The sequence below is a fragment of the Salarias fasciatus genome, chromosome 3 (genome assembly GCF_902148845.1).
Source record: "Salarias fasciatus chromosome 3, fSalaFa1.1, whole genome shotgun sequence".
NCBI lineage: Eukaryota > Metazoa > Chordata > Actinopteri > Blenniiformes > Blenniidae > Salarias > Salarias fasciatus.
Window position 1 is genome coordinate 8,506,540 of NC_043747.1, and position 26,120 is coordinate 8,532,659.

Here is a 26,120-nt window from a genome sequence, read left to right on the forward strand (position 1 = left end):
GAGAACCGTGGGACATGTGTTCAGACTGCGGGAGCGGTGGGCGGGAAAACCAGAAACTGGACTCAATTTTATTGATAAAAGAAGGCATCTTGGAATAAAAAGCAGTCTAGTTCTTAAACTGAAACCGGACTCCGGCGCGCCCTTTGACCCTGACCTCTGGATAAAGCAGGATGGGAGCTGGATGGATTTAAGCTTTCATGTTAATGTGCTTAAAGAGAGTCGAGCTGCAGGGAGATCAGTGGATTCTCAGTACGAGTCTCAATATGATTCTCCAGCTCGTGGCCGGCTCAGCGTTTCATTTCCACCTCTCTCTCTCTCTTTCTCTCTCTCTCTACGATCTGCTGCATCAGCCCGTTCTCCTTCCGCTCACTTCCTGTCCAGGGAGGAAAAGCCTGGCCGGCGTTCAGCTTCCTCTCAGATTCATTCTGTTTGAACAGAAACACTCTGCAGCGATACGATGCTGCCTGAGATCAGCGGCGACAAAGAAGATTTCCAGAGTCCAGAGGAGGAAGCAACACACACACACACACACACACACACTCTTGAGCATGTGAACCATTTCCTGTTGTTGCCACCTTCTTCCTGTCACAATAAAAGCGTGGTGTCACGCTGTGATTCCTCTGCGTGAGGAAGACGCAGTCTAATCATGAGTTTAGCTGCATGATCTTCCTCATTAACACGTGTTTGTTATCCAAACACACATGTCAAGCCGTATGTCTGCACAGCATCGCCATTTTCCTGCTGTTCCATGCATTTTTTAAACCTCTATTCTCCACTACACATTCTCTGACACACATTTTCCTCTTACTAAGTGTCTTTTTGATGCTTACTCATCAGCCGTGGCGTTTTTTTGTGCTGACGGGAAAGCCTCACCTCTTGGTTGAGTTTCTGCCGGTAGTCGTCCAGCTGGGACAGCGACTGGTGGCCCTGCTGGAAGAACTGGGCCTGAGCCTCCATCAGCGACAGCATCTGAGCAGGAAACATCAGGAAACTGTCAAAATCCAGAGGAGAACGGTTAAAGTAAAACCAGGTGACAGAACTCACCGCATTCAGGATGTCGGTCTTCTTCTTGGCTTCGATCACATTAATCTGAAAGAAACACGAAGCGGCGGTTAGGGAGCAGCGAGGCAGCCCGTCCTGACTGCGGCGCCCGGCCGCTCCCACCTCCAGGACGTAGTCCAGGGCCTCGGACCGGAAGGCCCGGCGGGCGTTGAGCAGGGCGCCGCTGGCCTCCTCCACCTCGTGCTGCTTGCCCCGGGGGGCCTGGGCGTTCCGGGCCAGCGCCCCCTCTAGGGCCTCGCTGCTGCGCTCGAACTCCTTTCGCACGTCCTTGAAGCGGCGCACGTCTCTGGAGGGAGAAGAAGAAGAAGAAGAGGGCCGTGTGGTTTGACCTTTGTGGCTCTTCTGAGTATTTAAAGCCAAAATGATAGAGAAGACTGAGGAAGTAAAGATGACCTTCCATTCAGAGCTTTTTCTGAGCAGCATGAGAATCAAAATACAAACACTACCGATCAACAGGTCTGGTTGGTTTAATTCACTCAGTATTTCTACTTTTCTGTGCAGGTAAATGTTTAGAAATGAAATATTTAATGTACTTTTTTTTTTAAGAAAAAGCTGAGAAATAAGGAATATTTCTGCAAATACCTATCACGGAGAACATCAGAAACTGAAGTGACCAAAGGAAGAAAATAAGGAGAAAAACTAAGAGACGTTTCTGTTCATTTGATTTCATTCTCAATCAATGAATCCCATGACACTTTGTGCTGATGATGGCCACATTTGCACATTTGTTGTGGATTTGAAATGCGACGATAAAGCGTTTGAAGGAATACTCCGAAGATTTTTGACCCACGCCCTATCCCTATCATGACAACGTTAGACAAGCTCATAAATACATTTTTTGTGTCTCTGTGTCCAGTGGCTGGATCCCAGCTGTTAGCATCATAGCCTCCACAGCCTGCACAGACCTGCACATACGCAGTGCTCGTGCTCCGGTATATCCTTCCACGGAGCACTGCGCATGTGCAGGTCTGTGTGTATCAAAACATTATTTTAACGGATTGAAAAGAAAACACGTCTTTTAAAATGTTTTATAACCATTCGGATTTACTTCACGTGCTAATACGCCGTCCCCTGGACCACTGGAAGGAGTATTTTGTTCACTTTAGTCAGTCCGGCGCTGTCTCCTATTGACTTCCAGTAATTGAGCTAAGCTAACTATGATGCTAACAGCTGGGATCCAGCCACTGGACGCAGAGACACAAAAAAGGTATTTATGAGCTTATCTCACTTTCAATGATAGGGAGAGGGCGTGGGTCCAAAATCTTCGGAGTATTCCTTTAAGAGCAGCGTTGTCTCCTTAAAGCAACTTCATTCCTCTGTATATTTTAATAGAAAGTCATTAATTTGATGTGTTATTCAAATATCTACTTATTAATTCATTCATTTATTTTTCATCCTTCAGTGTCTATGATCTTCTACCAGTATATAATCCAAGGCCACCTTGACAATATTATATAATTTTTTTTCTTTTTGTGATATTACTACGGTGAGCTTATTACTGTGGTGACAAGAGCTTCATGGGTAGAAATGATGTGGTGTATAAACCCACACAGTGAAAATTATGGATTTTCTTCACTCTTGTTTACATTTGAGCACAAAATTAAAAAAAGCTTTCTCTAATGACTGTTATCTCAGGCTCTCCCACAGCTTCCATTATCTAATCTGCATAATTGTTCCCGTTAACGGGAGTGGAGGGAGTGTAAGCGGAGGCTAATGGCGGGCGGGTTGGATTCCACAGACAGGAAGCACTCACTCCTTCACGAAGCTCTGCAGCTTGGTCTTGACGGATTTCTGCGTGGTCTCGATCACCTCCTGAAAGCGGACAGATCGCTCACGGTGAGGGGTGGCGTGCTGAAGGTCAGCGCCGAGCGCCGAAGTCAGAGACGGACACACTCACCCCCTGAGTCTCCAGGATCGCTGACAGCTTTTTGGAAAACGTGTCCAGACAGTCCTGCACAACAAACACTGTGTGAATTCTTCTTTAAAGCCATATTCAGACACGTCAGCAGAGATAAGGCGGGGGGTATAAATAACTCCCCGGTATGTGGGAGCGCTCTCCTCACCGCCATCATCTTGTCCTCGGAGCACTGCAGGCCCAGCTCCCGCAGGCCGTTGACGAAGCTCTTGCTGGTCTGGCAGTAGACCCGGCCCGCCTCCAGCATGGCCTGGCATTGCTTCACCAGCTGCACCACACACACATTCACACGGACACACCTGTCGCCGTCAAACGTGGTGCAATTCCAGCCCGACGTTACCCAAGATTGTATTCCAGATCGAGCGTGTCGCAGCACGGCGCCGTGCGGAGCGGCAACAAAAAACCGGATTATACTTTAGATCCAGCCTCTTTCTGCAACAATGGGAAAGAAAAAAGCTGGGACTCTTCTGTTGGAGTCTGTAAACGCTTGAGACGTTTGCTGAAGGGCACGTGCGCAGAGCAGGTAAAAAGAGGAAGGTCTTAAACCTAGTTAGTCCAGTTTTTTTTCCCCCCCAAAGCTGAAAGCGTGAATCAGCCCAGGTGCATCATGGGAAGGCAGAAAGGTGGCATTTGGCCGAGACCTTAAACCAGAACGTGCGCGAATGTCAAGCAGACAAAGGGGGGAAAACACTCTGCTGCAGCGAAGCAGAACAAAGTGTGGTTCTACATGCAGCCGGACAATGATGAGAAGGGGAAGCAGCGACTTCCTGATCGCCGTCAGGTGAAAGAACGACCTCAAACACCAACGGGAGCTCTCACTTCACGGCTGCTTCTCATGAGACTGACGTGTGTGTGGGTGTGTGTGGGTGTGTGTGTGTGTGTGTGTGTGTGTGGGTGCTCGTGTGAAAGTGGGCCGGCGTGGTCTGCTCGTTACCTTCTCCAGACGCGTCTCCAGCTCGCTCACATCGTTCTGGACCACTTCGATGTCCGCTCTGAAAGACACACACAAGTCTTTTTACTTATTCCTGTCGTAATAATATATGTATGATAATATATTCACTTGTTGCAGCTTTATCTGGCACTATCATCAAAACTACAGGTGGGAGAATGAATAAAAAAACTTCTATATTTTGTAAAAAGCATACTTTTTCTTTTTTTTTTTTTGCAGAGTATGTTGAAATTCCTGCACTTCTCTGTGGATTCCCAAATATTTGTGCCATATCCATTCGGCCCACATGCACGGCACATGGCCCGTTCCATCACATTCTTGCTGTTCAGCGGTTTGACGCTCAGTGAATCATCCACATACTTCGCCCTGAGCGTCTTCTTCCACTCACTTGGATCGCGCGAGCTATTTTAGGAGCGTGGAGGAATTCTGCGAGATTGGGGAAGATGCATTCCTCAGGAGCTTATAGGGACACTGAAATCACCGGGAGCTGAGAGGACAACAAGTCGCAGGAAATCTTCGCACAGAAAGTCTCGTTTTGTCACGACGGTTAGCGCCTCTCGCAAGTCTTTCCTCGTACCCGCTGCGGTTTCCGCTGCCTTCCACCAACAGTACAGAAACACAGAGACACAGAGGCGGAGGAAGCAAAAAAACAAAAAAAAAAGAAAAGAAAAGAATGAGGACAGTCTGAGAGGAGGGCCTGAACAGACAGCTACTGTTTGTGTTTGGTCAGTGTGGGGAGGCCTGAACCCACGTCTGAGGTCGTGAACTCTTGGAATAAGACTAAACGTTGTGCCAAATGAGGAGACAGCTCCAGAAAGAGGAGAGAGAGGAGTCTAAAAACAGAGGTTTGCAGGAGGAGAGGCGTGAAGGTGGGTTCAGGCGAGAGACGGGTCCGTTCCTCTGCGTCTGACAGAGACCAAAACAGCGAGTGAAGACAGCGCCGAGGCTGAGCTTCCGCCGTGGTTTCAGGCTTCCTGTCTCCTGTTGATCGCCTCGGCACATCTCTCCCCACTTCCTGTTGCCCTCCCGCCCCGCGGTTGCCTTAGCAACCGGATGAAGCACGCTGGAGCGGCAATCTCAGCCTGTCGGCGGCCATTTTCACCTGAATTCAAACTTCCCTCTCTCTCTCTGCCGTCCCGACGTCAAACTTTCCACCGAGGCCGGCGGAGGGCGGGGGGGTGGGGGAAGAGGAACATGTCGGATCAGCTGGAAGGGGCTGAGGCGGCCGCTGTGAGTCAGGCGAGGAGCCAGAAACCGTCGAGGGCACGCCCAGAGGCCTGCCAAGCTCCGGGCGAGCGGCTTGCAACACCCACACGGCGGCACTTCCCTTTCGATTGCACCAGATGCTGATGTGGAAAGCAAATTAATGGCAGCACGGCGCTGACACGCAGCAGCTCAGCTGGAAGGGATGTTTGTGTGATTCTGACAAACACCTCAGCACTGAACTATAATCTCCTAAAACAAATCCACTTCTGTAGCATCATAAACCGGAATTCCTTTGGTTCAAATCTAAAACCATGACTCGTCAGAAACAGCACCGTGACAACATGTCGCAGTGCGACCTTTCAGTGAGGCCAGACAGCAGGATGCCTTGTGAAATAACTTGTACAATGTTGGAAGCATGTATGAAATGAACATTACGAAGAGATGAAGCAGTTCCGGTATGACAGGGACAGACGGGTCACAGCAGGGGAAAGAGCTTCTACTCAACCACCAAAGCATCTGATTAGATTAAAATCACAATCAATGTTTTGTAAAGTTTGTATTTTGATAGTGAAAAGTAATAAACTGCAGCTTCGACAAACGATGAACCCAAGCTATGTTGATGTAAGAAAGCAGAAGAGGAGAGTTTTCTGAAGTGTAACAGTGGAAAGAAGGTGTGAAGCTGTGACTTCAACCAGAGGAGAGACCACCAGAGTGTTAACGTCACGCCGCGCAGCATCAGAGAGCTCGGTGAAAGGTGTGGAGAAATGTGTGTGTGTGTGTGTGTGTGTGTGTGTGTGTGTGTAGGCTCATGACGGGCCTGTGGCTGAGCGGTTCAGCCGCTCACTTAAAGGTTAAATGACTGAAAACAGTCTGGTAGGTGGGAGAGCGACTGCCGCCCGGCGTCACGGGGAAAATAGAATAAAATGGAATAAAATCGATGGTACCGATGTGTGGTGTTGGAGGGGAAGTTGTTGTTGCCAAACCGTGTGGCGAAACGGTTTGAGTAAAAGTGCTGAAGATGGCGAATGAGGAAGGTGTTCTACTAGGAAACAAACCGTGTCAGCCGCGGCCGTGCCGCTTCGAGGCAAGGTAAATTTAGTTTAATTATGCAACGTCGTTCAGACAGGAAGCGGTTCAGAGCGCTCTGCAAGAACCTGGAAATGCTTCAAATGAATGTAAGAGGCCCGAGAATGGATCCTTGAGGAACGCCACATGCAATTTTTTTTTTCACACTGATTCATAGCTGTCAAGAGACACATAGAAACTGAAACTGTCACATTTGAGGGGGATTCAGGCCTAGTTATTAAACATCTATATCGTGTTTTCACCGTGCTTAGAAGACGTCCACATGGCTTTAACCGACGTCACGCCAGCACACTTGTGAAAGATGTAAAGTGAAAGTGATTTGGGGATTTTTATGATTTAAAGTTAATTATTTGTAAACCTATATGAGGCACCAGATGTGAAGGGTGGAGCTGATGGATCAGGCTCTTCATAGCAAATCTCAGTCCGTAAAGCCACTGAAGAAAATGAATTAGCTAGAGAAACTTCACTGATATAGAAATAGAATTTTTCTTTTCCTAATTTGTTCACCAGATCGACCCTGGTGGGGCTTCTGGTGGTGCTTCACGTCTCCATGCCAGGGGTTGCGTCAGGACTCCACTCTCTCTTGATTATAACTTACAAAACCATTAAAAGTAACTGTAAAACGCCTCAGAGCGTAAGTGTTTGTTTTCTCTTCACAGTTAACTCGCCCCAACAGCAGTGGTGAACTGACTTCACTTTTATGACACATTTTACCACCTCAGCAGTCTCAATGTCCTGCAAAGCGCTTGACTCATGGGGATCGAACCCGTGTCCACACCATCAGTGCATTCCTCCCAGCTGATCCGCAGCAATCCAAACCTCTGAATGTACACTGTCATTAAATGGCATTCTGGGTAAAACAGGCTGGCTTTGTGTAGTGTGAATTACGAAGAATCAGTTTACTGTAATTTATTTTTCTGGTACTTGTAGGAGTATTTTGAGCTTTATTTAAAAAATTTGATCTCCTCTGAAAATCAAATGTACATTGATCAAGTGTTTTAAACAGAAATCCAACTTTTTATCTACTTTTGTTCACATGCAACTTGTAATGAAGTTACTTTAAACATTTTTTTGGCTGAGAAATGTGGTTTAAAAGCAGCTATTTTAGACCGGTACATGTAAATTCACATTAAAAGTGTCTGCCAGAGTTTCCATGTTTGTGCGTAACTGTCGGGCCGCATTTTCCTCCGTGCGTAACAGAGCGCAGGTGAACTTCTTACCTGAAGCGCGGAGAGTCTTTCAGACACTCCTCAAAGTCGAGCTTCACTGTCATCCCTGCTTTTAATTCCTTTTTTTTTTTTTTAATTCTCCAAATCACCAGCAGACGCCTGTTTTCTTTGCGGAGGACTCTGACAGTCAGTCTTCTCGGGTTTAAGGCTCCACGGCGGCCGCTTCGCGCATTGTTCAATGTTCCCCTTCTTGTTAATTTGTACTCCTGTCGTGGATGATCCTCTTGCTTTTTTCAGATCTTGTCACGATGTTCGCTGCGTTATTACCATCTTATCCGGGAAAATTCAGCCCTCCAGATGAGCGTAGCTCCTGTGTGAGATGCGGACTCTCTCTCTCTCTCTCTCTCTCTCTCTCTCTCCTCTCCAAGTCCAGCCCTCTCTTCTCAACATTTCCGGGTTTGTCACTCGTGGCACGTTGTGGTCTTGAAGGAGGAAACTGCAGTAAACGAGAGGTTGAACTACAAGCTTGTTTTATTTTTTTTATTTTTTTTTTTCATCATCAGGTTGCATCATGTCTTTAAAAAGATCTTTAATCCATAACTTCTTATTATAACTCCATGTAGTATTTCATTCACTGCTTGTTTGCTTGGTGTTTGTGTGTGTGTTTGTGTGTGTGTGTGATCCACTGAGATAAACTGGGTGTGTATTCTTGTCTGGCAGCCTTGTCAGTGTTGTGTTTTATGCTGCTGTGATGTAATGAGAGCTGCTTCCAGTCCAAGGTTCCCACTCTGCGCTCATTACCTCCTCAGGCCGCTGCCAGCAAAGGTGGAGCGAGAGGACAGGTGTGCACGTGCCTGCATGCTTATCATCGTGGGAGCCTAGCTCTGGAATTATGTAATTATATTTTGAATGTGTCACTATCGAGTCAAAATTATGTAATTAGAATGTTAGAGACACAAAACAATAAAAAAAAAAAGATGAATTAATTTGAATATATTTAGAAATCACCAGAAGATAGATGGTTTTAATACAATTTTCTGCAAAATGGAAACAACTTCAGCTTTGCATCCCCTCCTTTAGAGAAAGAGTCACGTCTTTTATGAAAAGTTCCGGCTTGTGAGCCGTTTTCAAAAAAAGTTGCATTTTTGTTGTCAAAAGTTTTTGTCCATTTAAATTGTGGCGTGGCCTAAAACATGGCGACGCACAGTGGATACACTGGAAACAGCAGTCATTAACAAAAAACAAACTAAAAAAAAAAGAATGTTTTTTGTGGATTTTACATTATTTAGACAAAAAAAAAAAAAACAACCACAAACAAACCATAATGTTTTGACTCAGAAATAAACAAATTTCTTACTCAATAAATAAGTCAAACAACAAAAGACAAAGATCCAGAATAAAAAAAAAACTGACTTTATGAAAGTGATTTAGGGAATAATACACATAAAACCTTTAGATACTCGCTTTAAACTAAGACAGCAGGTCGAAACTGTTTAGTAAAAATTAGTAAATCAAAGATCCATTCTTGTAAAGATTATTCAAATTAAAAAAAAAAAACTTTATTTGTCCCCAAGGGGCAATTCAGAAGGCACACAGAGCAATCAGTGTAATAAATGGCATATATAAAATATATTCAGTGAAGCTGCTGAGATGATGCCGATTCAATCGAAACTATGAAGCATAGTTATTTTCTGTGTAATTAAATGTGTGTCTTAGTTTTCCGCAAAGGATTTCCCCTCTATGAGTAATACAGTATTTCTATTCTATTCTATTTTAAGCTGAGCCTGTTCAGTCACGTTTATTTTTCCTGCGGGCATAACCCAACTTCTACTGGTCACATGTCCAACAACAACAACAACAACAACAACAAGAAAAGACCAAAGAACGACCAAACAAACAAAATTACACAGATCTATCTATCTATCTATCTATCTATCTATCTATCTATCTATCTATCTATCTATCTATCTATCTATCTATCTATCTATCTATCAGGTGGTTTGGCGCCCTCTGCCGTCCAGTTTACGCCACTGCAGGCTGGCAGGTCACTGTTTTGATGTTTTCTTTCATTTCATAAATCAGATTTTCACCCTGAAAATCCCCCGTCGTGACTCTTTAACTCGCCAGGTTTCAGATTAAGCCGCTCCAGTCTCTGTCGGGAAGAAGGGAAGGTTCACATTTCTCCTCAGGCGTCACGGAAAGGGCGTAGTAAAGGCCTGTTGTTGCCATGTTGCTTCATCAAAATAAATAATCCGGGGGATGATCCCTCGAGACAAAGAGGTTTGGGGCGTTTCATTCAACCTGATGTCTCTGAAAAAAAATTGTTCGATAAAAACATGTGTGACGAGATCATTTAAAGAGAATTTAAAGAAAAATAAAAAGCCAGGAGCCTTCTTTTATGACTTGAACACAGGTTTTAGTGTTCCACCGCCGCTCCACAGCTGTCTGTTTCTGGGCTGGAAACCATAATCCGCCTGTCCGTCACTCCGGGGGCGCCAGGAGTGCGGCGCTGCGCGCGCCCGCGTCTGTGCGTGTAACTGGAGCGCACACGCAAGCGCGCGTAACACCGCGCCTCCTCCCGGGACGTTTTACTTTGAAAAAAAAAAAAAATGTAACGGATTGGATCGAACAGGTTGTGTTCAGTGACAGGAGATCCTCTCGCGCTTCAAAGCGCGCAGCGCGCGACGCTTCACATCCAGGACGATTTCCACAGTAAAAGGCTCGAAACACAGTGCGCACTGCGTGACTTCAGGACGGCTTCAAAACAGCACGCCACGGCAAGAAAAACGGCCTAAGAGTCGAATCAATAAGGGCAAAGGACGAATTCGGCGTTTCGGTGAAGCTGCACTTTGTAGCAGGGCTGAAAAAGTCAAATATTTTAAAACCTTGTAAACCTACGGGCCATTGAAATGTATTTATGATATGAAAGGAAACCAAAATCTACAACTTCAACATGAAAGAGTCCCGGTGGGCAAATTATGGCTGCACTAAAGTACTAATTTTTTAGTAATATCTTGACAAAAACCCACATATTCAAAAGTTTTAGATTTGAGGTATTAAACATGTGGCCTGTGGGCCACACCCGGCCAGCAGGAGGATTTGTTGTGGCCCTTATGAAAGACTTTAGCTGCAATTTTCCACATAAGTTCCTGCAATTCTGTCTGGCATACTGGGTGTTTCACTGTTTTCAGCAAGAGCAGGGCTGAAACTGGAATCTGAGCCACAGCAGCAGGAGATGAAGGAGATATTGTTGTTATCAGGAAAGCCGCCCAGTGAGGCTGTCTGCAGGAATGTGTACATGAAGACTCTTGTCGACATCCACCGAACCATTATCTGCTTCCAAAATAAGATTTTCCAATACTACTTTTTTCCCCCTCCAAACAAACCACCAAAACTAAACAAAAAAGCCTAAATCAAAAGGCAAACAAGTGGAGTTTCAAACCATCTGCTGTCTTGTTGAGACTAAGCTGCTCTGACCTTCACTTTATACCTAAAAAATACTTCGACTTTGTTTCTTTTTAATCATTTTCTCTGAACCTTTAGGCCACGGCGACCTGCTGAAAGCAGATTTGCTGCAGAACAACTGGAAAATACCCTGACCTACAAACAGCTTTGATGAGATAACCAGTGCTTGTATTGGCACAGGGTTTTTTAAAGAAACACGCCGCCGCGGAGTGAAAATGCGACTGATATCTGCAGGACCACCTGTTATTTGCTTTTACTGTGAAGGCAGTATGTGGTGCGTGCGTGTGTGTGTGTCAGATTTGTGTGTGTGTGTGTGTGTGTGTGTGCGTTCCTCCTCTCTCTGCGCCTTGACGCGCCTATCGACGCTCGTCTTTGACGCGCCTCCGTCTCTGCGTCTTGACGCGCCTCTCTCTCTCCCTCTCTGTGCCTCTCTCTCTCTCTCTCTCTCTCTCTCCGCCTTCACGCGCCTGTCCTCCGCGTTGCTTTGCGTCGGGGCTGGAGCGGAGCCGCATCGCCGTTCCAATAAAATGCGGGCGTGAAGAGCTCCGCGTAGTGATCCGAGGAGGAGGCGGCGGCGGAGGAGGAGGAGGAGGAGGAGGAGGAGGACCGGGAGGACCGGGGAGACGCCGAGCCGTGCCTGTCCTGTCAGGACGCCGGGGCCCGGGAAAGGAAAAAAAAAAAAAAAAAAATGTCGAACCGAAAGCACCGGGACAACCAGGAGATCTGCGCCCGCAAGGTCCGCGAGCTGGCCCAGTCCGGAGTAAACAAACACTGCTTCGAGTGCAGCCAGCCCGGGGTGACTTACACCGACATCACGGTGGGCAGCTTCGTGTGCACGTCGTGCTCCGGAATGCTGTGAGTAAACAACGGAACGCCAAAACAAGCCTTGCAGGTTTTATTCGGCATCAGTGGGGGGGGGGAGGAGGACGCGGCGCGCGCGCCGATCCTGACAGGAGCGATTAGAGCGAAGCAGCAGGCCGGAGACTGCACCATGCGCCACCCGGACACACGCGCGCGGTGCAAAATGTGTTTTTCTTGTTCCTCCACGTTGAGCAGGGGGTGGGGGTGTCGGCGCGGTGCGGCTGCCGGGGTTGAGTGCACACATTAATTTACGCAGTGCCCCCTCTCTTTCTCTCTCTCTCTCTCTCTCTCTCTCTCTCTCTCTCTCTCTCTCTCTCTCTCTCGTGCGTGTCTTCCTACAGCTTGGTCATTTTCCAGTTTCATGTCGCCGTGGTGCAGGTTTGACCCCCCCCCAGCACCATCTCTAGGTTCATGTCCAGTATGTGTGTATGTGTGTGTGTGTGTGTGCGTGGGCGCGTGCGCGCTCACATTTGGTTGTGCATGTTTCAGCCTACAGTCCCAACACGGTTTCAGCACTTCAAGTCATGAACGCAGTTTGCACAGTCTTGCACAAGTAGCAGAGTCCCACTACGTGTGTGTGTGTGAGAGTGTGTGTCCCAACCCCACCACCAGCATGGAGAAACCGGGGGATCCTCTAGTAACCGAAAAACACACGTTTCTCTGTCACATCCGGGTGTGTGTGGCACCTTCCTCCCTTCCTCACACACTCACACACACTCCTCTCTCTCCTCCTCCGCTCGCCCGCTGCACATCCTCACATTTTCTTTCTTTTTCTTTTTTTTCTCGCCCCCCCCATGTGTCCCTGTCTCCCCCCCCCCCCCCCTGCGTCCCAGGAGAGGCCTCAACCCCCCCCACAGAGTCAAGTCTATCTCCATGACCACGTTCTCCCAACAGGAAGTGGAGTTTCTTCAAAACCATGGCAACGAGGTGAGCGATGGCCCGCCGGGGTTTCCCACGATGCACCTGCTTTTCTGTTTTTTAACTCACTTAAGCCTCTCAGGCCTCGGCGGTTTGGTAGCTTTTGTGGAATTTTCTGCAGATCGGCCCTTTTAAAGTAGGGAATTCCCAGCAGTGTGAACCGAGCGCAGCCTCATTTAGAGAGACGCGTCGGTATAAACGGTTCACGCTCTCTACCGTTTCCTGGAGCCGGAGCGTCACCCACAAGCTGTGAAGTTTCACTTTCACCGAGCATGAAATGAGGCCCGTGTTTTGGTTTTTTTTTTTCTTTTTGATTCGACTCAGAACGAACATCCCGGATGCCTCGACTTCACCTTTTTAAAGTCTAGATAGAATCTATTCTATCGAGCAAGAAAACCAAACAAAGGCGCAAATTTACTCAAATCTTTATCTTTTCTAAACACGGACGAGCATTTTTTTTGGCGCCATGAATGTTTAAAAAAAATACACTTCAAGGCAAACGAGCCTGATTCGACGTGACCTTTTGCCAGCATTTGACGAGGTTGTCTCTCTGTGAGGCCCAAACGTTTCAGTGTTCAGAGATTTTTGTTAATCGGTGTATTTTCATGCCGTCTCATCCAAACCTATAGTTCAGCTTCCAATCCCATCAGTGGACGGTGAATCTATCTCTGAATCTGTCTCAGATGTGAAAGCGAGGGTCTGCTTTGGGACTCGCTGGCGTGGGCAGCAGCGCTCACTCCCGAGCTTATATCACACAGCTGAAGCGTTTCAGGAGCTCGTGTGTGTGTGAGAGAGAGAGAGAGACGGTGGAGTGTGATGTGCAGGGAGCCAGAGGTGTGTGTCGTTCGGGTCTCTCTCTGAGCGAGCGATCCGCCTGACGCTGATTCACCGGCGGCGGTCGGTGTTCGCTGCTCTCCTGACTCTCTGCGCCGGATGAATCACTGATGAGACAATCTGTTTGTGTTTATCGGAGCGGCTCTCGGGCTAAATGTCGGCGCAGAAACACGGACTCTGCTTTGATTTTTAGACTTTAATTAAACACAATTTGACTGTGACGCTGTGTGCGTGTGTGTTTTCAAGCTTTGTTTTTCTTTGTAAAATGTGTGTGTTCAGGTCGGGAGGAGGACCTGGCTGTGTGTGTTCGACCCGAAGGCGGACGGCTGCGCCGACATGAAGGACTCTCAGAAGTTCAAAGAGTTCCTCCAGGATAAATACGAGAAGAAAAAATGGTGAGAATGCGACCCCGTCGTCAAACATAGCGAGCAGACGCCAGCGGAGCGGCCGAGGCTCGGAGGCCAGCGGCCGAGGCTCCACTGATCGTTTTCGACCCTTCATTGACGTTTTGGAAGTTTTTGAGTTCAGGTTTGAGACAGTTTAGGTGCAGAGTGTCTCAGTATGTTGTGTTTTCTGCAGGCATTTTTCCAAAAGTAAAAACCGGAGGGACGTGGAGGGTCCCTGGAGTCCGGGCGTCCAGGCCGTCCCTCCGTCCCACGGCCCCCTGCCGGGCCAGGGCCCCGCCCACAACCTGCCCCCCAGCGCCAGACCGGCCAGGCCAATGGTGAGCGTCCGGCAGAATGCGGCGGAAACGGGAAGTAGAATGTGAGAAGTTGTGTAAGGCGCCCCGGGCAGCAGGTGAAGCGGCGGCCCGGGCCGACTTCCTCCGCGGCGGCGCTGGCGGAGGCTCCAGGTCGCCGCCGCTTCAAAGCCTCTGCAGATGAATTATTGAGAGAGGATGAAAGAGACCGACCCCGCCTGCCTTTGTGTCTCTGCCCCCCCCCGCCTCCCGTCTGCCGCAGTCCCAGTCCCAGCTGCCGCCCTGGGATCGGCCTCCCGCCATCTCGCCCGCCGACATGCGGACGGACGTGTTCACCGCCCGGCCCTCGCGCTCCCAGAGCTTCAGGGACCCCCCTCTGAAAGGTCAGAGGTCGATCGATCTTTGATGGAAAGACAGTCCTCTCTGGGCTCAAGTTTCATTACTCATTCATAAATCTGTTTCCGGACGCAGATCCCACCCTGTGTGGGATCGAGCGGCAGCGGCCCGGGTCGCTGTCCTCAGGACTCGGGGGTCAGAGCCACGCCCCCTCCTTCCCCGCCCTCCCACGACCCTCAGGTGAGGCTTCCGTCTTTCTGTGCTTCTTTCTTTTTCAGAAGTTGCTGTAATAATAATAATAAATCTGCAGCTTATATCACATTCCGATAGCGCCCCCTAGCAGACAAACAGACCAGAGAAAAACCTGTTTTCTTTAGTATGTCTCAGGAAGTAAATTCGGAAATCTGAATTAAAGCAGGATCTTGAATAATTATGACAAAAAAAAAGCATTAAAATTGATATTAAGCAGCACAATCTTAGAGCTGGTGGATGAATTTTAAGAGTAAAAAAATAACAACATCTAAGCGACATAGAGTCTCGAGAAACTCGAGCTTTGGCAGGATACGCCTGCTTTTAAAGCCTCCATATCTCAAAAATGAAGAAAAGAAAAAAAAAAAAAGATATAAGATTTAATGTTGTGCACGTTCCTGCTGGCGGTTGCAGTAACATTAATTTATATCAAATCTGAAGCCAACAGAAAGTTTCTGCTGATTTCAGACGAAAACGAGTCGGCTGTAAATTTGAGTCCCGTTTTTAAAGACTAGGAGGAAATTAAAAAACGCCGTTCTAACCTCTTTCTGTTCCTCGGAGCCTCGTAGCATGACGAGCGTCGGCACGCTGTCCTGAATGTGTAGATGGGTGGATATTTTTCACTCTGGGCTCGTCACTGTGTCGCTCGGTTTTTGTTTTTGGCAAACTGTGCGAGTCTCGCGAGGGACCGAGCCTCGTGCGACGCCAGTGACGCGTCTCCTCTGTCCCCCTGTCCCCCTGTCTGTCTCACCTGACCCTCGTAGCCAGTAGCTCGTTCAAAAACCACTTCACTTTAGGTAAGACGCGGCGGCGCCACGCTGCTGCTGAGTGTGTGCTGAATGGCTGCGATGAACGATGGCCGACCCTGCGGAGCGCCTGGCTTGCTTGCGACCCTCGCTCTGGCTTCTGGGCAGACTGAGGAAAGATTTAACTTGAATTCACCCTGTAAAGGAAAAAAACAAGAGCAGGTTTTGAAGCCAGGCTATTTTTAGGCCGCTGATATTTCGCACCACGCCGGCGTTGGGAGCGTCGGACATTATGTGGGACGCAGCTGTAGCCCCACGCTGCATGTTAGCGTCCCAAACCAGAACCAGGCAGACGACCCTCCCGGTGTCCGGTCTGGTCAGGCCTCTGCCTTCAGCTGACGCAGAGCAAACACGCCCTGTTTACATTTCTGGAGCCAGCATGCTTTGCTCCCGACGCCTGCTTCGCCTCCTGCAGTGATGTTGAATGTGATCTGCCTGGCTCCATGCGCAAGATTCTGTTTGAGCACATGACAGCTAGCTAACGCTACAGCACGGCTTTGCTAACCGAGCATGACACTGTCAGACTCTTCCAGTCATGGGCTGTTTGTTGTTTGTTGTTTGTTGGTTTTGCTCATTCTTCATGTGGTTGACGTGTTCGCATCATTACGACATTTTTGAGATATTTTTAGCGCAAAGAAACGAATTGGCTTGAATCTGACATGACAAGGCGCTTTTTTCCAAAGTGGTTTAATCTGACAATCTCGCAGCCCTCACTAACTTACATGTATGTGTTCTTCAAAGACAAACGCGTCGTTGAATCCACTCAGACTTGTCTCCGCGCCCTCAGGTCGGACGGTGTCGGCCTCGGGGGCCGGCGGACCCTTCAGAGCCTTCCCCAAGTCCATCAGCGTGGACTTCGGGGGTCTGAGCCACCCGCCGCCGCCGTCTCTGCCTCAGTCTCTGTCTCAGCCTCAGCAGCAGCCGCCGCCGCCGCCGCCGCAGCAGCAGCAGCAGCCTGCCGTCGTCGGGCAGACGCCGGCGGCGCCGGTGAGCAACGCCAACGCCCAGGACAGGTACGCCGCGGTGTCCCAGCTGGACAGCGTCTTCTCGGAAACCACACCGACCGCAGGTAGGACACGTTTGAGGAGTTGACCCTTAACCCCATCGGAGTCATTTAAATATGATCCTAAAGATATTTATACTGCAGATGTGACTGCGTGTAATTTGACACCAGCCTCACTGTTGTGCAGCTGTTTAAACCCTGCAGTGAAACCAGTCAGCTGATGGTAGCTGGCCGAGCCGCCTTCTAAAAGGAGTCATTCAGAACAGGCGGAAAAACCTCGTTTGGGACGCTTAACGCGATTACCCAGCATCGTGACGCGTATCGGTGACGGGAAACGCCGGAGAACTTCAGAAGTAGCCTCATTATGACCGTCTGGCTGAAGGGTGGCGTTGTCTTGTCAATGGGAGTGTTTCTGCCTCCCAGACCTCAGCAGAGAGGCAGAGGGAGACTCTGAGAGTGTGTGTGTGTGTGTGTGTGTGTGTGTGTGTGTGTGTGTGTGTGTGTGTGTGTGTGTGTGTGTGTGTGTGTGTGTGTGTGTGTGTGTGTGTGTGTGATGCACATTGTCACAGCCAGCTCAGCTGGGTTGCGTAACATCCGTACTCCAAATGCCAAGGCTTTTAGCGGCTGAGTTACGTCGGCTGCGTTCGCTCCGGATCGTTCCGGGTCTGATTCCAGGTCTTACAGTCAGCGGGCCGGGTTCGCTTTAACGCTCACAACTCATGTGAGTTTCTGAGCCCCCCCCGCCCCCTCGGCCTTCTCTTCTACCAGGAGGTTTGCTGTGTTCCTCCCTCATCGCCGGCCTCCCCCCTGCCCGGCGGAGAGAGGGGGTTATTGATTTTCTGCCTGGGCTCACTTTGATTCATGACAAACCAAACACGAAGGCCGTATTTTTATTCAGCGTGTTTGTAACTCTGTTCTTCAGTTTGTCGTCTTTGTGGGGTTTTAACTCACTTTTCATTACAATAGCAGGGCTTTAATCCCTTGAATTAGGGCTGATTACAGAGCTGCAGTGACCCTGTGACTTCTCTGGAACGCTTGTTTGCAGCTCCCCCTGGTGGCCCCCCGCAGTACAGCACCCTGTTTGGCAACAGGCTCTCGTCCAGCTCCACTCCTGCCAGGTAGGGGGGCAAAAAAATTAAAAATATCCTCAAACCAACTTTTAATGCTTTTAAACTATTGTTTTTAACAATTCTTATTTCTTTTTTTCCTCCAGCTCCCCCGGCGTCGATGCTGTTTCCAACTCCCAAACCTTTGCGAGTAGGTACCGAGCGTCGCCCCTCCGTCCGGCCCGGCAACCCCTGATTAGACCTCACGTCAAACGCTCTGAATGAGCAGGAATGTACCCCGTTAACCCGGCGCACCGTGAATTATCTCCCTGTCTCCCCCCCCCCCCGCCCCCCTCCTCCTCGTCGTCTCAGATTTCCCCAACCCATTCAGCTCCGGCTCCGGCTCGGCGTCCCAGCAGCCCGTCGCCCTCTCCCCCAGTAACCCCTTCAGCAACGCCTCGGGAGGTGAGCCACTCACACCCACAGCTCCTCTGGGGAAAAAAAAAGACACTTTATCGCCCAGTAAAATGTGTGTATTTGGTGAACAGAATCATAAATTAAGTATAAATGATCCGGCGTTATCTCTCACTATGTTTCCTGTGTGAATGTTTAAAAGTAAAAAGTGTCACTTGTAGTGGTTTTCTGTGCAAAATGCTCACTTTTTACTTCAGGTAAACTAACTGAAAATGACTGTATCTGTACTATTATTAGAAATACTGTGAAAATGACTGAAATTTGATCGATTTCAATTATTAGTTTTGACATATTTTATTCCAAGGGTCACATACAGTCCAGGTTCATCAATACCAACAGTGCCATAATAACCTTTACATTTAAAATTTAGAGTTTCTCTTTGTTGTGTCACAGATTAAATGTGTTGAAAATGTCTCTGTTTTCACAATTATGGTTTTAATGAAACCTTTTGAGTATTATTGCAACCTTCTGATTTAAAATATCGTTAAATATCAAAAAAGCTTCTCCTGTAAATGCTGGAAAATCATATTTGACCCTGTTTTGTGTCACGATCTTTAGATTTTACTCTTCTGGTTCAGAAGAAAACAAAGATATGCACAATTTACCAAATAGTTAACTGATAAAACAAGTAATCTGACAAAATAGTAATCTGAAATAAAATAATAGCATTATCCACAATAAGATATATGAAACATGAGAATTCTTGTGGTTTTTTTGCTAAAATGTCTTTTAAGCAGTGAGTAACGAAGCAGCGTTCTATGATTAGAGATCTGACTCACTATTCCAGCTGTGTTTTAATTATTCAGTTCCATTACCTATTCATGTCTTCATCCACGCTGCGGCGGCTCATCTCAAACAGAAAGTTTTCATTCCAGAGCAGCCGCCGGCCTGATTCCTCCCTTCGTCTCTGCTCCTTCTTCTTCTTCCCTCCAGGTGACTCCGGCGCGTTCGTCACCTCGCCCACCTCCGTCTTTCCGCCGTCCGCCTCCTTCCCGGCGCCCGCCTCCCAGAATGCATTTCCTCATGAGTCAGCCACCAGTCAGGAAACCAACGGTGAGGCTCGAAGCGGCACCCCGGATGGATGTGCCATTAAAGGGATACTTCAACATTTTGGCAAATTGGCCCATTTAGCGCAATTCCTTAGTCATTTCGAACAGCATACTTACTTTTTTGTGAGGGCGAGCTGTTGTTTATTCAGAGGCGAATCGGGGAAGATTTTCGGGACGGACACAATGGAAGTGGATGGTATTTTTGTTCCCCCTCATCAAACTCATCAAATACACAATCCAACAACCCCAAAACACTTTGGTGGACAAATTATAATCCGCACATTCACTACGCTGTGGAACACCAACAAATAATATTGCAGCGTTACGACACTGAAGCAAATACTGGGAACTACTTTTTCTTTTGAAATCACTACGCCCAGACGCCATGTTTAGTAAGTAGTTCCGTCTTAGCAATCTTCGCATAAACAACTCAATCTGGTAATTTTGCGTTAATATTTCACAGCGTAGTGAATGTGCGGATTGTAACGTGTCCACCAAAGTGTTTTGGGGTCGTTGGATTGTGTATTTGATGAGTTTGACGAGGGGGAACCAAAAATACCGTTCACCTCCATTGTGTCCGTCCCGAAAACCTTCCCCGACTCACGTCTGAATAAACAACAGCTCGCCCTCACAGAAAAAAGTAAGCATGCTGTTCGAAATGACTAAGGAATTGCGCTAAATGGGCCAATTTGCCAAAATGGTGAAGTATCCCTTTAAGAACAAGATGCAGCGGTTTACAGAACGTCTCATCTCTTCTTCTGTGGTGCAGGTTTTGCCTCCTTCCCCGCCTCCGACTCTCAGCCCAAAGTTCCTCGGCCCATGTCGGTGAACCCGTTCACGGTGAGCGTCGGCGGATTTCAATATCAATTCAAACGCACGCCGCTCTTCCTCACGCCGCCTCTCTCTCTCTCTCTCTCTCTCTCTCTCTCTGCAGGGAAACGTCTACCCCAGTCGGAGTTCGTCCAAGAACCCCTTCATCTGACCGCCGTCCGGCCCGCTCTGGGAACGGCGGGAGAACCTGAGGAGCTGCTGCCATTTCAATGCCTCTGGAGTATTCCCACCCCTCCCGGGAGGGTTCCACGCCCCCCTCCTCCCCCCGCCCCCCTCCGATCCGTCTGTGTTTACGTGTTTGTGAAGGAAAAATAACGTGCGAATGTGATCCTGGATTCGGTGTGTGTGTGCGTGTGTGTGTGTGTGTGTGAGAGTGTCGGCCTGCTGTGTTTGTACCCGGTGACACGTGTGGACCGGTGTGTGTGTGTATGTCTGTGTGTGTGTGTGTGTGCCAGTAGACGCCACCTCAGGGCTCTGTGGGAGTCTCCAGTCAAAACCGCGCCTCCATCCGTTTCTGCAGAGATGCACACTTTACACACACATATAACACACACACACACACACACACACACACACACACACACACACACGTCGCTGCTGCTATTTTGCTTTCATCTCCTGCTTTTAGAAGTGCATAAAAAAATAAAGAACCAGAAAAAAAAAAACCCAGCCCACCAGTAAATATGTCGGCGTTGTCTTCTGCTTTAAACCTGTTGAATCTCAGTGGTCCAAACCAGAGTCCAGGTGGGACTCCGAGCCGGCGTCTCCACCTCCCATACACGGTTTTAACAGCCTTAACAGCCTCCTGATGCATGTGGATTAGCGAGAATGTGTGTGTGTGTGTGTGTGTGTGTGTGTGTGTGTGTGTGTGTGTGTGTGTGCGCGTGTGTGTTTGCATTTGTCACTGTTCTTTTATGTCAGATTTCCTCGGAAGGTTGATCTACACGTCCCACTCTCAGGCTGCATGCGCTTAGAGGGCTAAACGGAGATGCTACTGAATGTAAAAGCAATTTGAGAATAACTATAAATGTGTATTAAAAAAAAAAAATAATAACAGAACTACATCGCTTCATGTACCGGACCAAAATGTTTTCTCGCTTGTTTTTGTTTTTCGATTATTTTTTTTTTTTCCTTTCGGTTGACATGGAGGCGAAGTTGATTTCAATTATTTTGCCAAAAATTATTAAAAACGGAAAAAAAAGACAAAACAAGACAAAAGACTCATGTAACGTCTTTGTAATGACAAATATTCATGTTCATAAAATCAGTTTGTTGCTTCTTAACCGTTTTCTCGGGGGTTTCATTTTCCTGTGAATGTTTTTCTGCTTATTTTTATTCACTGATAAGGTGTCCAGTTCTACAATACTGACTTTAATCACATGCATTTTGAAGGAGAAACTGCAGAGTAATTGTATTTATAGAACCTCAATAATTCATTAATGCACCAGTGTCCTTCAAGAGTCACATTTTAATATGTATTTCTGTTTTCACAAGTTCAAACAAAGTTAATAATGACGGTTTGTGATGAGTTTGATACTTTTTGAATTAAAAAGATATTCAATATTCACGTTCATCATACACAAACAGCAAGACAAGAGAGAGATTATTAGAGGCATGGTGAAAAGTATGATAGAAAGCTTTAAATAATGAAAAGAATATTGAGAATAAAGGATGACCCTAAACATTAGCATTTATACTTTTAGCATCGTTCTTGTGATGGTCAAACATAAGGCTCGTGAGCCACAAAATGGCCCGCAAGAGGCTCTAATCTGGCCAACCAAGCAAACTGTAACAAATTTAGAAGAAAACATTTTTTTTTCCTTCAAAGAGCATAGAGGACATAATAAAATACTGAGACCAGAGGTGGGATGTCAGTGATGCTGCCATGAAAGATAACAACTTATCTTTTGAAGCCACACTGTCAGGGTGAATTCAAAATCAAGTTGGATTAATTAAAATCAAGGTTTTTTTTAAAAAAATTTATTTCACTGTATTTAGCAGCAGAATACATTGACAAAACTTTCCTTGTGTTGACACTGTAGTCATTTTTTTACAGTATTTGTTTTTTGTGTGTGAAAATATAGATATTTTCATCGTGTATACTCTGGAAAAAGCTTTAAAGTTCAAATTTAAAGTTTATTACGGAACTATAATTAAATTGATGTGTCTGTGTAGCTCTGGTCAAGATAGTTCTCCTTCCTCGCAGCAAGAAAATCCTCTGTGCTCTGTGGATTTTCTGTTTGCTTACTCTAAATTCCTCTCTTAATCCAAAAAACACGCATTTGAGATTAAACAGTGACTTTAAATTCCCCGCAGATCTCGCTGAGCGCTGAAGTAATTCCAGTTCCCACCAGCAGGCGGCGCGTGGCGTCCACTTTCCTCTGACCTCGTGTGCAAGGTTACTCCTGGATGCATATTGCATAACAACATACATACTGCATAAGCGCCGGGCACCAAGATAGAAAAAAGGGCTTCAGAGGCACGAGAATGACGAGAATAACCCTCTTTTTTCATGCAAGGTATCCGGATCCGCCGCGTCTCCCGTGATGTTCTGCGGGAGCGGCGTTTTTTAGGCTGGATTTACACTTCAGAAAGATGGAGGCTCCTCCGAGCAGCAGACAGATTGAAGAGGGAGAAAATGAGAACTAAACAGTGTGATCACAGACAGTCTGGGTGGCACTGTGGCTCCTCTTTTATCCTTTTATTTTTTTTTTAGCAAAGAATTTGTTCACGATTAAAAATCTGATGGGGTCATTCAACCCTTTATTTATGTTCTGTTATTTTCAGTGCTATGTTGTCTTTTTTTATTGTTTAATAATTCTGTTCTGGAAGGATCAGAAGAAAGCTGCTGAAACTGTGTTATATTTACAATTCGATAAAAGGCAGAGGGGGATTTTTACAATAAATAGAACAGGATGGGCACATGGACGAGCCAAGACTGGGATCTATTTACCACACACACATAGGCTACTCACACACACACTGGCTGAAAGTGATGCTGCCTTCACGTACAGTGGGAAATACAGCCCACTGCTGAAGCTGACCTCAGGAAAACCCAAAGTTCAATCACAAAAACTGCCTGAAGAGGGAAAACAGGGTACAGCAGCAGAACAAAACAGAAATGAGGGGAAATTATTTAAAAATGAAGGTGATCAGCAGCATCCCGTGGGGGATGGATGGATGAATGTCTCTTCACTACCTAATAAATCTAATTCACTTCTCTATATTTCTATATTGAGCAATAGTTATGTAAAGCAGGGCCGTGCTGGACACGTCCCGTGTTATTATCTAATCTTGTGACTCCGTGCTGTATTTATTTTTGTCCTGACATGGTGCATAGTCCAAAAACCAAGACACACACGCACGCACGCACGCACGCACACACTTGGTGCCAGCGATAATCTGGTGTGTTTAGGTCGGCGTCCAGATTTCTGTGTAAATAAAACTTTGAATCTTTGGACGCGGCTCGAAAAAGTGAAATTGCTTCTGATTTGAGTGACGCTTCCACTAAAGTAATTATTTATATGAATGAATGAATAATTATTTATGCTCCTATGATTAAATATAGAGATTTTTTTTCTTTATAGTGTATGGCATTATTATTTCATAGGATGCATTAATAAAATATGCTACGATACAGTAATAGCAGTAATCGTGGACACTGAGGCATTAACCTTTGAACCTTTTTGTGTTAGTTTGGTCATTTCTGTGTGGTTTATATTCATAATTCATCTAGATTCAGCAAGACCACGTGTAACTTTCATTTTTGTGTTCACTGCTAAAGAAATACTCTTTAAACTTCTTTGCTGAGGCACAATACTGCGCATATTTGATAAATAATCTTTTTTTTTCACACATTTTCGCCTCCAAGATACCTGTTAGTTCTGTATGTTTTTGTCCGGGGATTCCTTTTTTCTTTTCTTTCCCATTTGTGATGCACGACACGCACCGAATAAAGCACAAAAGGTTCATCTAATCTATAAATAATCATTCCATCCATTTAGTTCAGCTCAGCCTCTGTGGTGGAAAAACACAATGAAACGAGTAAAAATAAGGAATATAAATACTGGAATAAACTGTAGTAGAGTAACGGAATGCCTGCACTCATTCGCTGATCTTATCAGGCTGTATTTTATTCTGAAGACTGATTTTATCCTAAAATAAACAGTAACTAACAAAACTGGAACAGGGAAGCACATTTTGTGCAAAGCTGTGCTACAAGCACAAATAAACATAATGAAGCAAATAGTCCAATTACTGGAGAAAGTTGTGTTTTTTTGGGGGGGGGGGGATCTGTATCCTTCTTTTTAAAGGAGCAAGCTGAACAAACTTATCATTCACATCTCATTCATACCTAATAAAATGTTCAAGACCACCGACCCCACATAGAAAGATTAAAGATTCCCTTATGCTGTGAATATATACATTTTCAGTATGAATTTGGTTGAATCTACACACTGGTCTGCGTCTCTTATCGAAATTGTAATTGTCTCCATCTTTAAAATATTTAGAATATTCTAATATTCATTATTGCTCATTTTCCTGGAGCTGCCCTGATGGCTGATTTTCCCCAAGTGGGATCAATAAAGGCCTTATCTTATCGCTCATCTTATAAATATTTTGCAAGTTTTCAAATGTATGCACTTTAATTATGCAGCCACACCGCAGTGCTCAATAGGATGAAGATTCTGCAGATACTTATGCTGTGATTTTAATCAGTATTATAGCTTTTGGAGATTTTATCCAGTGCAGATGATACATAAAGGTGTTGCACATAGTTGAATTACATATAAAGAATTTCAATCGATGTCTAATGAAGGATTTAACAGTGTCGTTGCACATTTTGCACACTGTTTGTACCAACTAACACTGTTTTTAACTACAATAACCACATGCTGGAGTGAACAAGAGTTCATTCTGAGAGAGAAAGAGACTCATCGATTCAGATTAGGATGAACAAACTGCATTTGGACATTTGGACACACTTTTTGGTCCAGGAGGAGGAGGAGGAGGAGGAGGAGGAGGAGGAGGAGGAGGAGGAGGAGGAGGAGGAGGTCGTCTGGGTTTGGGCTTTCAGCAGTGGCTCTCTGGGAGCTGCGCTGTCCGAGCCGTCGGGGCGGTCCGCGAACGCACCGTGTTCCTTCCAGAGTAGTACTCGTGCGGCAGTGAGTGACAGTCCCGCTCCACGCGCGCAGCCGCTCCACGCACGCAGCCGCTGCGCACCGCCACGGCTCCCGCAGCAGGCAGGGCAGCCAGGCCGGGGCGGGAGGGGGGCAGACGGACCGACAGACCGCAGTCAGATGGGATTAAACGCCGGGAAAGAGCGCAGCCGGGAGTAGTAGTTGTAGCGGGAGCTGGAGCCGCGCCGCGTGTGCTCTCCGCGCGCACGAGCAGCCTGGAAAACTTGTGCGGATCCGACACAACAACAGTCCCCGACGGGAAGGGGGAGACCCGCAGCCGCGCGCACAGCGAGCCCGAGCGGCGGACCTCTCTCCTCTGTGCGGGGGGAGCGGGAGGGGGGAGGATGTGTGACCCGCGGCGCTGAACTTCCACAACAAGGCACGAGAACAACTTCTTTATTTTATCATTATTATTACTAGAAATATTTTCCCCCCCTCTCCCTGTGCCATGGAGAGCCAGGCGGAGAGCTGCGAGGACGTGCGGAAGAGCGGCTACCTCCGCAAGCAGAAGTCCATGCACCGCCGCTACTTCGTGCTGCGCGCGGCGTCCGAGCGCGGCCCGGCCCGCCTGGAGTACTACGAGAGCGAGAAGAAATTCCGCGGCAAGGCCCCCGTGCCCAAGAGAGCCGTGGCGCTCGAGACGTGCTTCAACATCAACAAGCGGGCCGACGCCAAGAACAAGCACATGATCGTGCTGTACACGCGCGCCGAGAGCTTCGCCGTGGCCGCGGAGAGCGAGGCGGACCAGGACGACTGGTACCAGGCCATGGTGGACCTGCAGTGCAAAAGTAAGCAGCGAGTCCCGCAAAACAACACACACACACACACACACACACACAGCCCACGTGCACGCCCGTCCGATGCGTTGCTTTGCAGGAGAAACGTGGCAGTCGCCCGCAGAGCTGCGCTGCAGATCGGGACGTGTTTCATTAACCGTGTTTTCACCCGCACGCGGGGCTTATTAAGAAATCACCGCAGCCT

The 26,120-nt window shown here is 47.2% G+C and overlaps 3 protein-coding genes across 4 annotated transcripts in view; 2 read left to right on the forward strand and 1 right to left on the reverse strand.

Annotated features, from left to right (window-relative positions):
* LOC115408738 (arf-GAP with coiled-coil, ANK repeat and PH domain-containing protein 1-like) overlaps positions 1-7,801 on the reverse strand; it is a 15,699-nt gene extending 7,898 nt beyond the window's left edge. Inside the window, exons 1-8 of the mRNA XM_030119647.1 lie at positions 7,439-7,801; positions 3,912-3,969; positions 3,126-3,245; positions 2,960-3,013; positions 2,816-2,874; positions 1,165-1,348; positions 1,045-1,089; positions 874-969 (exon numbers count right to left, since the gene is read on the reverse strand). Of these exons, the coding sequence (XP_029975507.1) occupies positions 874-969; positions 1,045-1,089; positions 1,165-1,348; positions 2,816-2,874; positions 2,960-3,013; positions 3,126-3,245; positions 3,912-3,969; positions 7,439-7,491 (669 nt within the window). The 5' untranslated portion in view covers positions 7,492-7,801. The remainder of the gene's footprint in view (positions 1-873; positions 970-1,044; positions 1,090-1,164; positions 1,349-2,815; positions 2,875-2,959; positions 3,014-3,125; positions 3,246-3,911; positions 3,970-7,438) is intronic.
* A 3,464-nt stretch (positions 7,802-11,265) lies between these two features.
* On the forward strand, positions 11,266-21,139 carry LOC115408791 (arf-GAP domain and FG repeat-containing protein 2-like). Of its 2 annotated transcripts, XM_030119719.1 has the most exons (14): positions 11,267-11,707; positions 12,547-12,640; positions 13,745-13,860; positions 14,045-14,189; positions 14,428-14,548; positions 14,637-14,741; positions 15,515-15,547; positions 16,344-16,625; positions 17,605-17,677; positions 17,773-17,816; positions 17,978-18,070; positions 19,013-19,132; positions 19,898-19,968; positions 20,063-21,139. In XM_030119719.1, exons 1-14 carry the CDS (start codon positions 11,541-11,543, stop codon positions 20,108-20,110), a joined length of 1,512 nt encoding a protein of 503 aa, XP_029975579.1. In that variant the 5' UTR covers positions 11,267-11,540; the 3' UTR covers positions 20,111-21,139. The 2 variants fall into 2 exon arrangements, with proteins under 2 accessions (XP_029975585.1, XP_029975579.1); XM_030119725.1 differs by lacking the exon at positions 15,515-15,547 and having other exon boundaries at positions 11,266-11,707.
* A 3,995-nt stretch (positions 21,140-25,134) lies between these two features.
* LOC115408716 (insulin receptor substrate 1-B) overlaps positions 25,135-26,120 on the forward strand; it is a 36,445-nt gene continuing 35,459 nt past the window's right edge. Inside the window, exon 1 of the mRNA XM_030119607.1 lies at positions 25,135-25,927. Within this exon, the coding sequence (XP_029975467.1) occupies positions 25,588-25,927 (340 nt within the window). The 5' untranslated portion in view covers positions 25,135-25,587. The remainder of the gene's footprint in view (positions 25,928-26,120) is intronic.

What these genes read in the sequence shown, in the direction of transcription:
- LOC115408791 (XM_030119719.1), top strand. Translation starts at nt 11,541, where the DNA reads ATGTCGAACCGAAAGCACCGGGACAACCAGGAGATCTGCGCCCGCAAG. An exon ending in TTCAAAACCATGGCAACGAG is followed by an intron (nt 12,641 to 13,744) that starts GTGAGCGATGGC and finishes GTGTGTGTTCAG; the next exon opens with GTCGGGAGGAGGACCTGGCT. An exon ending in CAGGGACCCCCCTCTGAAAG is followed by an intron (nt 14,549 to 14,636) that starts GTCAGAGGTCGA and finishes TTCCGGACGCAG; the next exon opens with ATCCCACCCTGTGTGGGATC.